General features: G+C 39.5%; 1 protein-coding gene across 2 annotated transcripts; it reads left to right on the forward strand.

Moving 5' to 3' along the window:
- The first annotated feature begins 2,592 nt into the window (after positions 1–2,592).
- Positions 2,593–10,202, forward strand: LOC307014831 (uncharacterized protein). 2 transcript variants are annotated; one of them, XM_079643028.1, is made up of 17 exons: positions 2,593–2,960; positions 3,737–3,995; positions 4,125–4,433; positions 4,602–4,997; positions 5,185–5,289; positions 5,398–5,630; positions 5,710–5,888; positions 6,478–6,571; positions 6,653–6,888; positions 7,106–7,220; positions 7,622–7,739; positions 7,820–7,911; positions 8,359–8,476; positions 8,574–8,675; positions 8,774–8,947; positions 9,413–9,589; positions 9,815–10,202. In XM_079643028.1, exons 4-17 carry the CDS (start codon positions 4,730–4,732, stop codon positions 10,099–10,101), a joined length of 2,298 nt encoding a protein of 765 aa, XP_079499154.1. In that variant the 5' UTR covers positions 2,593–2,960; positions 3,737–3,995; positions 4,125–4,433; positions 4,602–4,729; the 3' UTR covers positions 10,102–10,202. The 2 variants fall into 2 exon arrangements, with proteins under 2 accessions (XP_079499154.1, XP_079499153.1); XM_079643027.1 differs by having other exon boundaries at positions 2,593–3,995.
- Positions 10,203–14,379: the final 4,177 nt, after the last annotated feature.

Below are 14,379 nucleotides of genomic sequence, written 5' to 3' on the forward strand. Positions count from 1 at the left end.
AAGGGATGACCTGTGGAAAAACAAAAGCCAAAGCTTTGTGCGAAAATATCCTAGCACCCTACTCTGTCCAGACGCATGTGGATTACATAAAAGAAAATGAACTGCATTATTCAGTGGCAAGTGATGCATCAAACAAAGGTACGATCAAGTGTTTCCCCATTGTACTGAGATATTTTCACTTTGAGGAGGGCGTGCAACATGCACTGTTGGATTTTTACAGTGATAGCAACGAAAAGTCGGAAGCTATAACAAATCAGCTGCTATCTAAACTGGAGATGTCTGGACTAGATGTGAAAAAAATGTCAGCATATGCAGCAGACAACGCCAGCGTTAACTATGGAAAACACAACAGTGTTTATCAGAAACTGAAACAGGCTCAAAAAGACGTGCTCGCTGCAAACTGTTTAGCCCATATTCTGCACAATGCAACAAGATATGCAGCAAGCAACTTGGATATTGACATTGAAAATGTTGTGCTTAAGGTGTATAGCCATTTTAGCATCTCAGCTAGCAGAACGGCGCAGTTGAAGGAATTCTGCGAGTTTGTGGAAGTGGAGGAATGCAATCTGCTGCGGCACGTTGTCACGCGATGGTTGTCTCTGCTGCCATCTATTGACAGAATCCTGAAGTGTTGGAGACCCCTGATCAGCTACTTTCAGAGTCTAGGTGAGGAGGAATGCTCCAAGATTTTGTGGAAATGCTTTGGCGAGGATGGCAACGAAGTATCTGAGATGTATTTTCTCTTCCTCAGTCACATTCTGAAAGTGTTTTCAGACTGCATTGAAGCACTCGAGGCCAAATCATTCAGCATAACCTCTGTGTTTAAGGTAATGACTGAACTGAAAGGGAAACTTGAGAGAAGGTTAAAGGACACATTTTTTGGCTTTGCTGTGAACAACAAACTCAAGCAGCTAACCCCTGATCTGGCTAAGAAATGTGAGGCTGATTTTCTTGTTTTCTATGAAAGAGCCAAGAAATACGTGAGTGAAAGGTATGACTTCTCTGAGAACAGCTTTCATAGTAAAGTGTCAAAGCTTGGCCTCACAACTGCTGTGTCCTATGGAGAATACAGTGATGCAGTCCAAGCCTGCAGCCTGAAAGACATTGACATGGATGGACTCTATGAGGAATATGGCATGGTGGAAGCTATTCTCAGCTCTTCAGAAATGGAAGGATGCCACAGTGAGGAGCGGTATCTGAAACTGTTTTCCAAAGCAGAAGTCCCACTTGTGAATCTGAGGAAGATCAGCGCCTACATCTTCTCCATCCCATGTAGCAATGCACATACAGAACGTGTGTTCTCAATGATGACCTCAGCATGGAGAAATGAGAGAAATCGTCTGGATGTGGACAGTGTCAAGGCAGAGCTGCAAATTTGTGTCAACTTCACATTTGAGTTCACAGACATGTACCAGAGACTCCTTACAAACAAAAAACTCTTGGAAGCAGCCAGGAAAGGGCAAAAGTATCGTAAATAGACATTCAACTTGTGGTTAGTACACTAGAGTCTTATTGTGTTTTGAGTGTGAAGGATTCAGTGAAGCCAGGATAAAAACTAAAAGATAATCCCAAAGTGTCCTCCTTTTTGGTGTTATGGAAATGGCCACACTACCTAAGGTACGTGAAGCTACACTACTTTGAGTGATATAGAGAGTACTTTAATGTCGCTGTGTGTTCTGAAAGTAATTTTAACGTAAACGCAAAGTGCAGGTGATTATAGGACAAAATCCACTGTTTTGTTTTCTGTGGAGTTATTCATTTTAGAGTTCAGCCAAAGCTAATATACAAATTATTTTGTACCTTTAAAGATACTCCCAGTAAAGTGTGGGATGATCTTGATCTATGGATCACTGGGAGGACTCCCAGAGTTTTGTGAAATCCTCCAAATGGTGATACTGCAGGACAAGTTGATCTTCATTGTGAAAAAGCTCAGTGGATGCTACATTGAACATTATAGAGCTTATGATCTCAAAACGTCACCAGGCAAGGAAGTGGAACTTCTTGAGCCATAAGATGATCCCTACCCACTGGCAGACTTCAAAATCCGAGGGATGCGTCTTGTCACATTGAAAAGATATGTCCATGTTTAAAGGGTGAGGAAGCGAAAAGTGATATTTCATTTGGTGGAAAAATAAATAATTCATAACTGTTGTGTTCTCAAAACAGATTTATTTCATACCAGTGGTTTTTTTTGGTTTCAAAGGTTTTATTTATAATTTCACCAACAAATAATTACACTAGGTAAATATCAGAAAATAATTTGTGAGAACACTCAAACTGTGTGGGCTTTTTTCGAGTGGTCAGAGTTTTAATGCTTCACCTGCAGAACAACAATAGGCTATATTTGTTATTTTATGACTTCCTATACATATTTGTTATTGGTGCAAGACTAACTATCCCAAACAGTGAGGAAATGATTAGAGACAGGATTGTCTTTGCTATAAACTCACAAAGAGTGCGCGAAAAACTGCTATGTCACGGTCCAGACTTGACGTGACATGAGCTATCACAGCAGCAGCTAAAGACAATGCTATCCCCCGCTCGTAGCCACGACAGTCGCTCTGCTCACGCGGTTAGCAGAAAACCTTTTAGAGCAGACCAAGCATCCCGTGGGCACAAGACGACATGGAATGATCGTAACAGCGCCGTGAGGAGCAAGGAATGTGGAGCATGCGGGAGGGAGCACAGCCGCACTGAGCAGCCTGTCCTCCTACAAAAAACGACCAAATAGGTCGATTGTTTAAGCAGTGTTGATCACGATATTACGACCCATAGCCACGTAGCTTTCCCATTATTCACTTCTAGCAGCAGTTTATTACAACCTTTTGTCACGTTTTGTCACGATCGTAATCCCGTGAACTTTAACCTTGCGCATCAATAAAAGTGCGACGAGCCAAGAAGATGAAGAAGAAGATGAAGAAGAAGAAGGATTGTTAAAGAGCGTCAGAGCTTTACAAGTGGTAAATCTGATTTCTGTATTTCATTTGATTTGTTTACGCTTTTAATTAATCCTGTCGTTTTTCTACTAATCATGTTTAACCACGATATTTCAGTTTTACGTTTTAGGGCTGGCCCGTGGCATAGGCAGTATAGGCGAATGCATGTTGTTAGCAATAGCATGGCTGTAAAGGTTAGCGCTTAGCGCTTAGCTTATATGCGCTAACGGATATGTATTGCAATATAAGAAGGTTCGTCTACAACAAGTTGTAGGGAGAGTTTTCTCCTTCGCACAAAAGGAGCTAAAATCTTGCCTAAAAACAAAACCCTTGGTAGCACGTGACATAACACATAACAATGGCAAAAGTATGTATATTCAGCTAACCAGACCAGGACATGATATGAACGTAAACAATGCGAAAGGAAATGGCACTTTAATAATAATAATAATAATAGTTGACATTTACATGGCGCTTTTTATAATGCACACACTTTTTCTTTCTTCGAAATGTCACCTAACATGTTGCATTAATGATAGTTAGGGTAAGTTCAACACTTGAATATCATCAGGTCATAGTTGTTTTACTACTTTAAACATTCGCTAATTCAACTTAAGTTTTGTGAAAGCATCACATCTAGTTAAAAAGAGAAATATATTTCCCTGTAATTACTGATTTACCTGGGACTTGATTGATTTTGGTGCCTGTAGTTTTATTTTGGCGAATGCTTATTTATGAAGCAACAATTAAATTACATGGTAGCACAGCTAATCTGAGTTCATCTGTTTGGTTTTTTTCAGGTCATCTATCAATTCAATTATATGAAGTAGCCTATTATCATAAAAAAATCAACGGTTCTTTTCAGAGCCATATTCCTCTTCCTACTCTCTTTCACCCCTCTCGTTTTCTTGTCTTTTGTTTTGTTTTTCTCCCTCCCTGTATGTCAGTTCATCCTTTGTTTGTTGTTGCCCTTTTTATCCTCACTTAAAAATGGCATCCAAGCAACTGAATGAATGGCTAGAGATAGGGAATGCCCTCGCAGATGAGTTGGCAAATAAGGCAAGTACAACATTATCCAAAAATGTATTATAACATTTACTCAAATGATAACAGACACACACATTACAAAGATGTGTGTGCAACAATTAAGGGAAATATATAATCTCTTTTATATATTTGTATATTAAGATACCAAAGAAACCAAAGAAACCGAAGATACAGAAGATACCAAAGAAAATAACGCAAGGATCAAATGTTTCCTGGAGGAAGAGGGACCTGGATGGGAACATTATAGCCCAACATTGGAATAAGAATCGATCTGGTCTGTAAAATATAATCTAGTTCTAGTGTTTCATTAAGTTTTAATGTCGTTGGTCGGTCCTCAATAATGTTTCCCATATCATCGTACTTTGTTTTATGCAGTTAAACCTTCCAGCTCTCAGAAGTCCCCAGAGGTCGAGGAGACACATGAGATTCCTCTACAGGTCCCAAGTCTTGGTATGCACAATGAATTCTTAAATTATCCTTCAACTTGAAATGTAGGTAATTGTTTGTAGTATGTAATAGCTTTGTTCATGATACATTGTAAAGTGAAAAGCCATGTATGGAATATCTTTTTTAAATTAAACTAAATTCCATGATTTGTTTTATATTTTGTTATTTTAGATCAACATCTTCAGACACTGAGAAACCTGTTGGGTTCTCTCACTGTCCCTGCATCATCAGAAGAAACACCCACTGCATCAACATGGACCCAAAGACAGTTGAAACGTGAACAAAAATTCAGAGCTGCAATGCCAGAGCTCCTTAATTTGAAATTGGCTGCAGAGATTGTCACTACACGTTCCTGTCTCCAATGCAAAACTGCTGATGCTGTGGTCCGGTGCTTGGACTGTGTTCCACCAGGAACTCCCTTTCTTTGTCCGGCATGTGACCCTATTATCCATGGTAAACATGTCTTCCATGACAGGGAAGCCATGTTTGATGGGTTTTACAGACCTATTCCTCCCACATCCTTAGTGGTTGTGGATGAAAGTGGCCAATATGGACTCTGTGAACAAGGTGGGTTCAAATAAGGTATTACATATTCCCTTACCATGGTTTCCTAATGTGCACTACATATACAGCGGCATCATTTTCACCATGTCGGAAGTTTGCTTTAACAGTTAAAATGTCTCAATTTGTATTGACTACATTTCCTAACATGTCCTAACATGCATATGAATCTCTGAAATTGTCTTTGCTGCAGTGTGTCTGCTTCCAATTCCTCCGCCATCCCAAATCTGCTTCTGTGGTCCAAGCCAAGATTTCACCATCATCCCAGGAAAGCAGACCGTGTTGGTGACTATCAATGGTTTGTTGCCACCAGAAGACGATCAAGCAGAAATACAGGATTACTATTATACTTTTGTCCTACATTGCATAGATAGCTGTCAAATTGCACATTTATATTTTTTCTCAGGTCCATACAACGTTCGTCTGCCTTCTGTGTGCTGCCCAATTTGTTCCGCCAAATGGTCCCCGAGCATAGGTGACTTGCTGGGATACAAATACTGGCCAGCAACCGACAGCTGCAAAATTATTTTTAACTTTGATGTGTTCACATCATTCGAGCAAATGAAATTGGCCAGCCCAGCATTATCCCAGCAAGTATTTATAAAAATGCTTGAACATCGATCGTTTTCCACAGGAAGGGTAAGAATAAAATGTGGTTTTCAAGATTTTTGAATACCAAACTTTTAATTAACCAAATGAATACCATTCTTTTTTCCAGACAGGCAGAATCTGTAGCGATATCTTCCACAGAGTCTTTCGGGAGTTTGCCTTCTGTAATTACAGACAAGAAGATCTATGCCTGGTGGAGCCCTTTAAATGCCCAGCATGCACACCTGACATGCTGGCTATTGCTGTAGATGGCAATAGAAAGCATTATCGCTTCAAGAAGTCCAGAGGGTCAGTGAAATCATATTCTCATTTTAGTTGTTGTTTTATTGACTAAGCTGAATGTCTTTGCTGAAATGTCTAACTTTCCCCAACTCTGCAATTTCTTTTTCCAAAGTTTGTAGACCATCAGAAAACAATGGTTGGTGTGAAATTACACATAATTATATAAATCCAATTCATAAACATTATTATATATGACGCCTGTAAAGTTAACTCAACTTTAAAATGTTAAATGGTTGACGTTAGTTGGATATGTTGGAGCTAAGAACCAGTTTTGGATATAATCGCTTCATGAAAAATGTATTAAATTGCCCAGGAACCTTTTTCTATGCCTTCCTCTGCCCTATTCCATGCCCATCAATATAAAGGATGTACTTTTATTTTTACCTTTTTACAAGAAGTCAGTAAACTTTTCACTAATGTTAAATAATGGTGGCAAAAGACTTTACACAGAATTACAGATCAAATTCACAAAGACCTTTTCCACATTTATGAAAATGTTATGGCAAAAGCAAATTGGCCACATTAAATAGAGGACACAATCAAACTTATGTATGTATGATAATGTTGCTTACAATGTCTTTCTCGAATTTCGCAGGACAGATGAACCGTCTCTATTTGATGGACTGTTCATTGCCCAGGACAGTAAAGTGTCTGCCTTTGTCGACAAAATCAGGAGCCAGATGACGATTGTAAGAATCTATTCAATCCCCTAACCCTTTATTTATTTTTCTTAGCACAGGGTTAAATGTAACAGATTGTGTCTATTTCAGAAAAGTGGTCGTGATGTTTGTGGACCGGCAACATTCACAGCTTGCAGAGAAACCTCACACAAGTCCAGGGCCAAGGTGGACGAGGAAGGACTGCAAATAGCTGTGTGCAGACATGGCATCTTACTACAAGGCCTAAATCACTACCGTGGTGAAATATATGCCTTCCCAATGTTCCTGCAGAAGGAGCTGGCTGAAGTTGCGAATGCAACATTCTTTTGTATGGATGTTGCCTGCAGGTGGTTATAACTATTGCAAAATTGGAAGTGTTTGTGGGAAACGTGTTATCTATTTAATTCTTGCACATCCAGTAGATGTAAAGCAAAAAAAACATTCATTTGGATAAATGCTGATGTTGGTTACAAGGATTGTACTGGTAATTTTAAGGACCTGGTTTATCTTTTTACTATTATGCCATCATGCAACTGGAAGAGCTAATTGATTTTGTCATTACAGGTACTGGCCTTATTTGGAGAAGATGGCAGCAAAGTTGCCTGAGCTCCAACCACTTACAGAGATGAAACCTTTTCTCTCTGTAATGCACGCCAAGGCCCACACAGGCAAATGCGAGGTACAGTATGCAAATTAAACATTTGTGTCACTAGATTCAAATGTTTTAGAAATTGTAGTGCACATAAGAATATCATGTAGTATATTCTATTCAAGCCTGTGGAATAATTGTAATAGTTACAAATGTTGACAAAATTGTTACAAAACAGACTGTCACAAGGATAGGCTTCCAAAACCCATTATGTTTATTTTAGTAAATATATCCGCACTGTAGAAATAATGAATGAATAGAGCTTCAAATAACTGCAGTTGTGACATTGTAGTTCAAAGCATAATTCAATATCAGAACATTTTAACTTTCTGAAATTGCTCCTGACACTGATGATAACTAAAGATGTACAGTACAAGAAATTATAATATTGAACTAAATAGCTAGATCTCATTGTTTATGATTCTGAGCAGGTGAAGTGGGGTGGCAGAAGCCAGGAAGGTGCTGGAAATACTGTCGGCGAGGAAGTGGAACAGGTTAACAGCTTCCTCTCAAGGGCAGCTCTGACAACAAAATACATGACCAAATCAGGTTGGTAGAGGAAAACAAATAGTTTTAAGTAGTGCCACATTGTAAAGCTCATATGAATGTTCATGTTTTTGTGTTTACAGCTAGAGCAGATATGATAACCGTGCTGGCTATGCAATGGAACCACAGGAAGGTGGAGAATCTCCACAAGACACTCTCAAAGAGATTTGTCAAAGTAAGACGTCCATGCTGCATTTCAAAATGTATATTAAGAATATCTGAGTTTCTTGTTGTAGTAATTTAACACCATCCTTAGCTACATGTTGTTGAATTGAATGTATTCTGCAATCATTTCATTATGATGGTGCTGCCATGGCACACTGTTCTGCCAAGAGAGTCTCTGTTCTGTTTGTTTTTAATAAAGCACTATAGGTTGATTCATCTGAATTTCTGGATAATAATAATAATAATAATAATAATAATAATAATAATAATGTTAATCCTGCTTGATCTTGAAAAAAAAGGGACACTAAGGTGATACTTGCCAACCTTGAAGAGAAGGTGTTTAGCATTTCATGTTGTTGTCTGGTCAGTTAATGTGCATAAAGGAATTCAGTAAAAAACAACCTTCTCAACCAACTGGAACGCATATTCACTTTTTCCTTTGAAACATTCTAACCAGACTACACAGAGAGCACAAACTGAAGTGGACAATCTTGAGAGTCTCAAGCAAGAGCTGAACATCTCCCTGGAGGACACGGAGCAGTGGGTGTTGGAGGTCAAGCAATGGGCAGCCACTGGTATGTTATATGATCACTGTGGTATAGATTTGGTTCCATATTTCCAAACATTTGGCTTCATGTTTTATGATTACACCTTGTTGTTTCTGTTTTCAAGAGAAACATGGAGCCCAGAGTAGCCAAGAGGAGCTCCAGAGAGAAATAGATGAAATTATTTATTCCCTCCGAAGAAAGAAACACGACCTCTATCGACAAAATGGTATTTATTATTACGTTATCTAGAAACAATATTTGTTTCTTGTTGTTGTTGTTTGTATTATTAATATTAGTTTATTTGTATTTTGTTTTACTTTACAGACAGCAACCAAACAAGGCAACGCAAACGGAGAAGACTGACAGAGCTCAAGAAGAAACTCAGAGAGAGGATACTGCAGTACAACACCATTGATGCCTGTTCAGAGAAAATTGACACAGAAGCAGCATGCGGTCTGTCTGAGGATGTCATTCTGCCCTGGGAGGCGCAAGGAGATGGTAAGAAACAACTTGTTTTTGTTTGCCCTAGATATTCCATAAATTCAGTTGAAGTACTAGAATACAATCACCAATGTAACACAGAGCTATCAACATAGGTGTCACAAATCATCATGATCACAACAAATCATTTTAAAATAATTATATTGAAAGGTCTGTATGATGTTGCCCTATCAAGTCTTAATAGTCTAGTCTCACTGGGACAGGCATATCTATGGAAACAGTAAAACCCTTCCTGACCACCCTGAACTGCATACTAATGTTGAATCTCAAGACATACTGAATGTAATTCTGCCAACATAGACAGAATTGAAAAAATTCAGCAAGCGGCGAGGTTGAATTTTTTTTTACCAGATTTTAAGGTTTTGGTCAATTTAATTAAAAAAGATTGAATACAAACTGATATTATTTGTTTTATTAGCCTTACCATTGTGGTTGTTATATTTTGTGTTTTTTCCATTATAGTGGTGAACCTGCGCACAAAGAGGCGACTTTTTGACCAGGTTATGCTGGTCAGGCGTATGGAAGAGGAGAAAGTCATCATTGTGAAGGAGATGACCCAGCATTGTCAAAATCTGAGGCAGGCACTGGACAAACTGGACCGCCTCCTTCATCAGACAAAAGACGACATCAGGAACCAAAGTATGTTCCACAAATACCGATTTATAATATTTGCCACTGCCCCCCTCCCAGTGTCAAATGTCTATCACTGAATAGCATCTGTAATGATTGCATTTTTTCTGAATCACAAATCTTTTTAGCTAATATACAGCCTCGGAGTTAAACATTCAAATTGCTTATATGGAACCAACATCAATCAATTAAAAGTTGCCTTACATAGACTGTCATTTTGTCTTTTTATTTTAGTTTCTCCAAGCGATATAACAGAAGAGGGATACAGGGGACTGCACTGCTGTATTTTACACCATCAATATCTTCTGGAGCAGAAACTGAGCAGAGTCACCAGCACCTACAGCTGTATTGGCTCGGACTCGTCTTTTCTCATGATGGAGGAAGACATTGAAGACGGTAATGAGGACGACGAACAGGACGGTGATGAGGACGGTGATGAGGACAACGAACAAGACGGTGATGAGGACGGTGATGAGGACAACGAACAAGACGGTGATGAGGACGGTGATGAGGAAAACTAACAGGACGGTGATAAGGACAACAAACAGGACAACGAACAGGACTTAACAAGTCTATTGTGTTGTATGCATGTCAACGTATTAAAACGAGTATTACGATTGAATGGCTTGTTTATTACCTTTTTTTTTTTATATGATCCTGCTTTGCATTTACTATGTCTGGTATCCAAGTAAATGCCATTAGCAGTTATCAGTCACCTTCAGATCCGAGTTACCTCGAGGGCCAGAGGTTCCCCACCCCTGGTATAAGGTTTTGGTGATCACCCTTATTATCATCATGTCATTTAATCATGATCTGTTTAATTAGCCAATGCTTACATCCAAAGAATGTGTCTAGACTTTACTCCTACAGACACACACTAACAATACAAATTGAGCTAAGTAATACACTCACGAGCCACTTAATTAGGTACACCTTGCTAGGATGGGTTGGACCCCCATCTGCTTTCAGAACTGCGTTAAGTCTTCATGGCATAGATTAAACAAGGTACTGGAAGCATTCCTCAGAGATTTCACTCAATATTGACCTGATCGCATCACAGTTTCTGCAGATTTGTCGGCTGCACATCCATGACGCAAATCTCTCGTTCACCATATCCCAATGGTGCACTGTAGGATTTGGATCTGATGACTGTGGACTGTGACATTTGAGTAAAATTCATTGTCATGTTCAAGAAACCAGTTGGAGAATATTTGAGCTTTGTGACACGGTGAGTTATCCTGCTGGAAGTAGCCATCAGAAGATTGGTACACTGTTGTCATAAAGGCATGGACATGGTCAGCACAACCCGGTATCACGGCAAGACGTGAACATGTGACGATTTACCATGATGGGAGACGTGAAGCTGTCACGATTTCGTCCCTTCAAACGTGACATTTACACAGTATTGTTAACGTGGCCCAACCAGTGGAGATATACCCGGAAATGCCAAGCAAATGCTACCCCGACGGTCGGTTGTTATTATTATCAATATTAATATAATAATGATTTCATTTGTAATAGTCACACTCAATTTCGCTAATTTTCTGTTGCCCTAGCTGGTCGGCACCTCTTTTAGCAGATACAAAGGCTATATTCATTTATTAAATCGATGTGTGTGGATGTGGAATTAACGGACGTGACGTTGCACGATTGCGTTACCAGGCAACAGCTTCGGTTCATGTTAATTTATAAACTCTTCAACTCGAACCGTAGTTATATTTTAAAACATTTTAGAAAGCCTCATGAAATATTTTAATGTACATTTTAAATTAAATGTGAAGGAATGTGTGTATAACAAAATACATCCGTCAAAAACAATACCGGAAACAGACGTAGGCAAGATCCTCGGTTATGGCTAGAAAGGATCCTTCTATTGTAAATATGACGTCACGTTCTCGTTGTAACTCTCGTTGTAATCGGAGCGGCTCGGAAACACATCTACAGCAGTAACATGATGCAACATACACATTAATGCAGCAGCAATATTAATAGAGAAACATCAGACATAATAGTAAAACACTGCAAGGGAACATTTTATTGCACCAGGAGCTATCTTGGGACTTTTACTGCGACAACGTTGACTTGCCTGTGAATAAAAAATAAACCATAGTGTTGGTGATCTACAGTGTTGTCATTCTTCTTTGAACACCAGCAAGACCGCTTTTCAACGATCACACTCCCTGTCATTGACATAATTAATAGATAGTTTAGCTTCTCACCATCATTTGCTGTGGCCAACTGATGTTAACGATCCTAACTGAAAGGCTGCCTGCCAAACGTAAACATTCAGCCACGTGACATTCAGCCGAACTCTCGCGAGAGTTTTACACAAGACGGATCCTTTCTAGCCATAACCAAGATCCTCAGCTCGGTGATTCATGGTTTAGCCGCAATGCACGTTGGGAAATGGTGTTTATGCGATGTGAAATCCGAAAACATTTAAAAAAAATAAAATAATACTTTATTCCGAGTTTGCTTGCTTTTCTCTTTGGAGCTAATCACATAACGGCATTGTAATACATGGTTCGGCTGCATTACATATTACATATCTGCCGTAGTTATCTATCTATAGAGCCCTGATGAGAAGACTTCTATACAAACAGGAAGAACTGCCGCCAAAACTGAAAACGTGACGTGGATCACAAATATATCAGCCATTTAACAACATCTTAGATTTATTTTCACACAATATGTCTCCTTGCAATATCAACAGTAATTCGGCTGACTTTTATATTGGATCCAATTGGTAGATAGGCAGTATTTACACCATAACGGCGCACAGCTGATAAACGGGCACCTAGTGGTTAAAGCATGTTATTGAATTTTATTATTATTATTAACTAACAGAATAAGAGACCTGACAGGTGATGGTCAGACGTTGACCTGGCTGCACAGTCACAGAAGCTGGCTGTGTCAACTGTTCACACTTCACACCTGTACAAATACAAAAAAAAGTTATATGACAGATTATCCTGTTAAACAGCAGTATAATAAGTGTTGACTCACTTCCAGCTGCCAGCAGCAGCAGCAGCAGCAGAGAGAACATGATGATGATGACTCTCATTTCATTTAATTTCAAACCTTTATTTATACAGGTGTATCCCATTGAGATCATTGATTTCTTTTTCAAGGGAGACCTGCTCAAGTAGGTTCCACACGAAACATAAAAACATAAACAGAACAACAAAAGGACATCATACAGCACCATTTACATAACTATCCACATAAACAGGTACCAATAGCTTCCGATTGAGTAGCATCCAACCGAGCTTTAAAAACATTTAGTGGCACCAGATTGCTCAGTTTCCATTTAATTTGCAGACTATTCCAAGACAGAGGAGCTGCGCATCTAAAAGCTGTCTTCCCTAAGACAGTCCTAGCAGTTGGCACATTTAATAAAACCACAGCATTCGATCTCAGGCAGTAGCCACTTACAATTTTCCGTGAGATCAGGGAGCAGATATAAGATGGAAGTTTCCCTAACATGGCTTTGTATATAAAAATGTACCAGTGACTGAGCCTCCGTACAGTTAGTGAAAGCAAACCAGCCCTTGCATACAGGGTACAGTGATGGGTTAATGCTTTACAGTTTGTCACAAATCTCAGTGCACTGTGATACGCAGCATCTAACTTGACCAGGCAATTGGCAGGTGCATTCATATAGATCAAATCACCATAGTCCAGCACAGGTCAAAAGGTCACAGTGACTAGCCTTTTCCTGGCCTCAAGCAGAGAAACAGGACTTGTTCCTGTAGAAGAAACCTAGCCTAACCCTCAGCTTTTTAAGCAGGTTATTGACATGAAGTTTAGAAATGTGAGACAATCATCAAGCCAGATACCAAGGACTCTGAGAAGACGTGAGCTCCTGATCCCCTTTAATCTCCACTGACAGTCTCTTGTGAAGGCCTTATAACTGTATCACAATGGATATTACTGAGTTTGCATAGAACCAAACGTGTTCACGTGTGAATGTGAACATTAATAGAATATCACCTCCCATCTTCAGAGCAATCTGACTATTATAACATTAGCGTTAAGAAAGCTTAATTAAATATCTGCCTCAACATAAGTAACTGGATCAAAGTCACAGTACAGTCCGCGGCATCACATCATAATGTATCATATATCTCCTTATCTGAGTCAGCTGAGCCGTATCTGGCCGTGCAACACTTACAGTGTCACATACTGTATGCAGAAGTATTATTTTAAGCAACACATTACGAAACACTCGAGTCAAATGTAATTAAAGTCAGATCGTGTCTTAGACGGGGCATATCATAAACCTGTTAATGTACGCATTCAAACACTTTTTCTTTTACCAGCTGTGTTCACCTTGCAGGTGCAGCTATGTGGCTTTTATCCTGGATAAAGTGTTTGAGTCATGGATGTTTAAAGTCTTCATATTTGTCTAATTATATAGTTGACTTTTCATTCAGGAAGTATACGCGCTGCGCTGTCAGTACGCTTCTCCATGTTTGTGATTGGTCGAATGCTCCAAATACTACCCCTTTTATGTGAACGCGCACCTAACTAGATAGGCACGGCTGGCTTGAGCGATCCACTTGATAACCCGTGTCGTAGTGCCGTTTAGCGAGAGGGCGTATGTTTTGGATTAGGCCAACCGGCTAACTCAAACATATCCAGGTTAGGTTGAACCAGTTTCGTGGTATACCCCCCAGGTCTTGTCCTGGCTGAGCACAGGCACCTGTAGCCTTGGCTACTGTGCTCTCAGTGTTTTGTCTCCCTGTTCCTGCCTATTGGCGTCAGCTGATAGAGGTGTTGGTTTTATCTTGTTATGC

Source organism: Notothenia rossii, assembly GCF_949606895.1.
Source record: "Notothenia rossii genome assembly, chromosome: 8".
Classification (NCBI taxonomy): domain Eukaryota; kingdom Metazoa; phylum Chordata; class Actinopteri; order Perciformes; family Nototheniidae; genus Notothenia; species Notothenia rossii.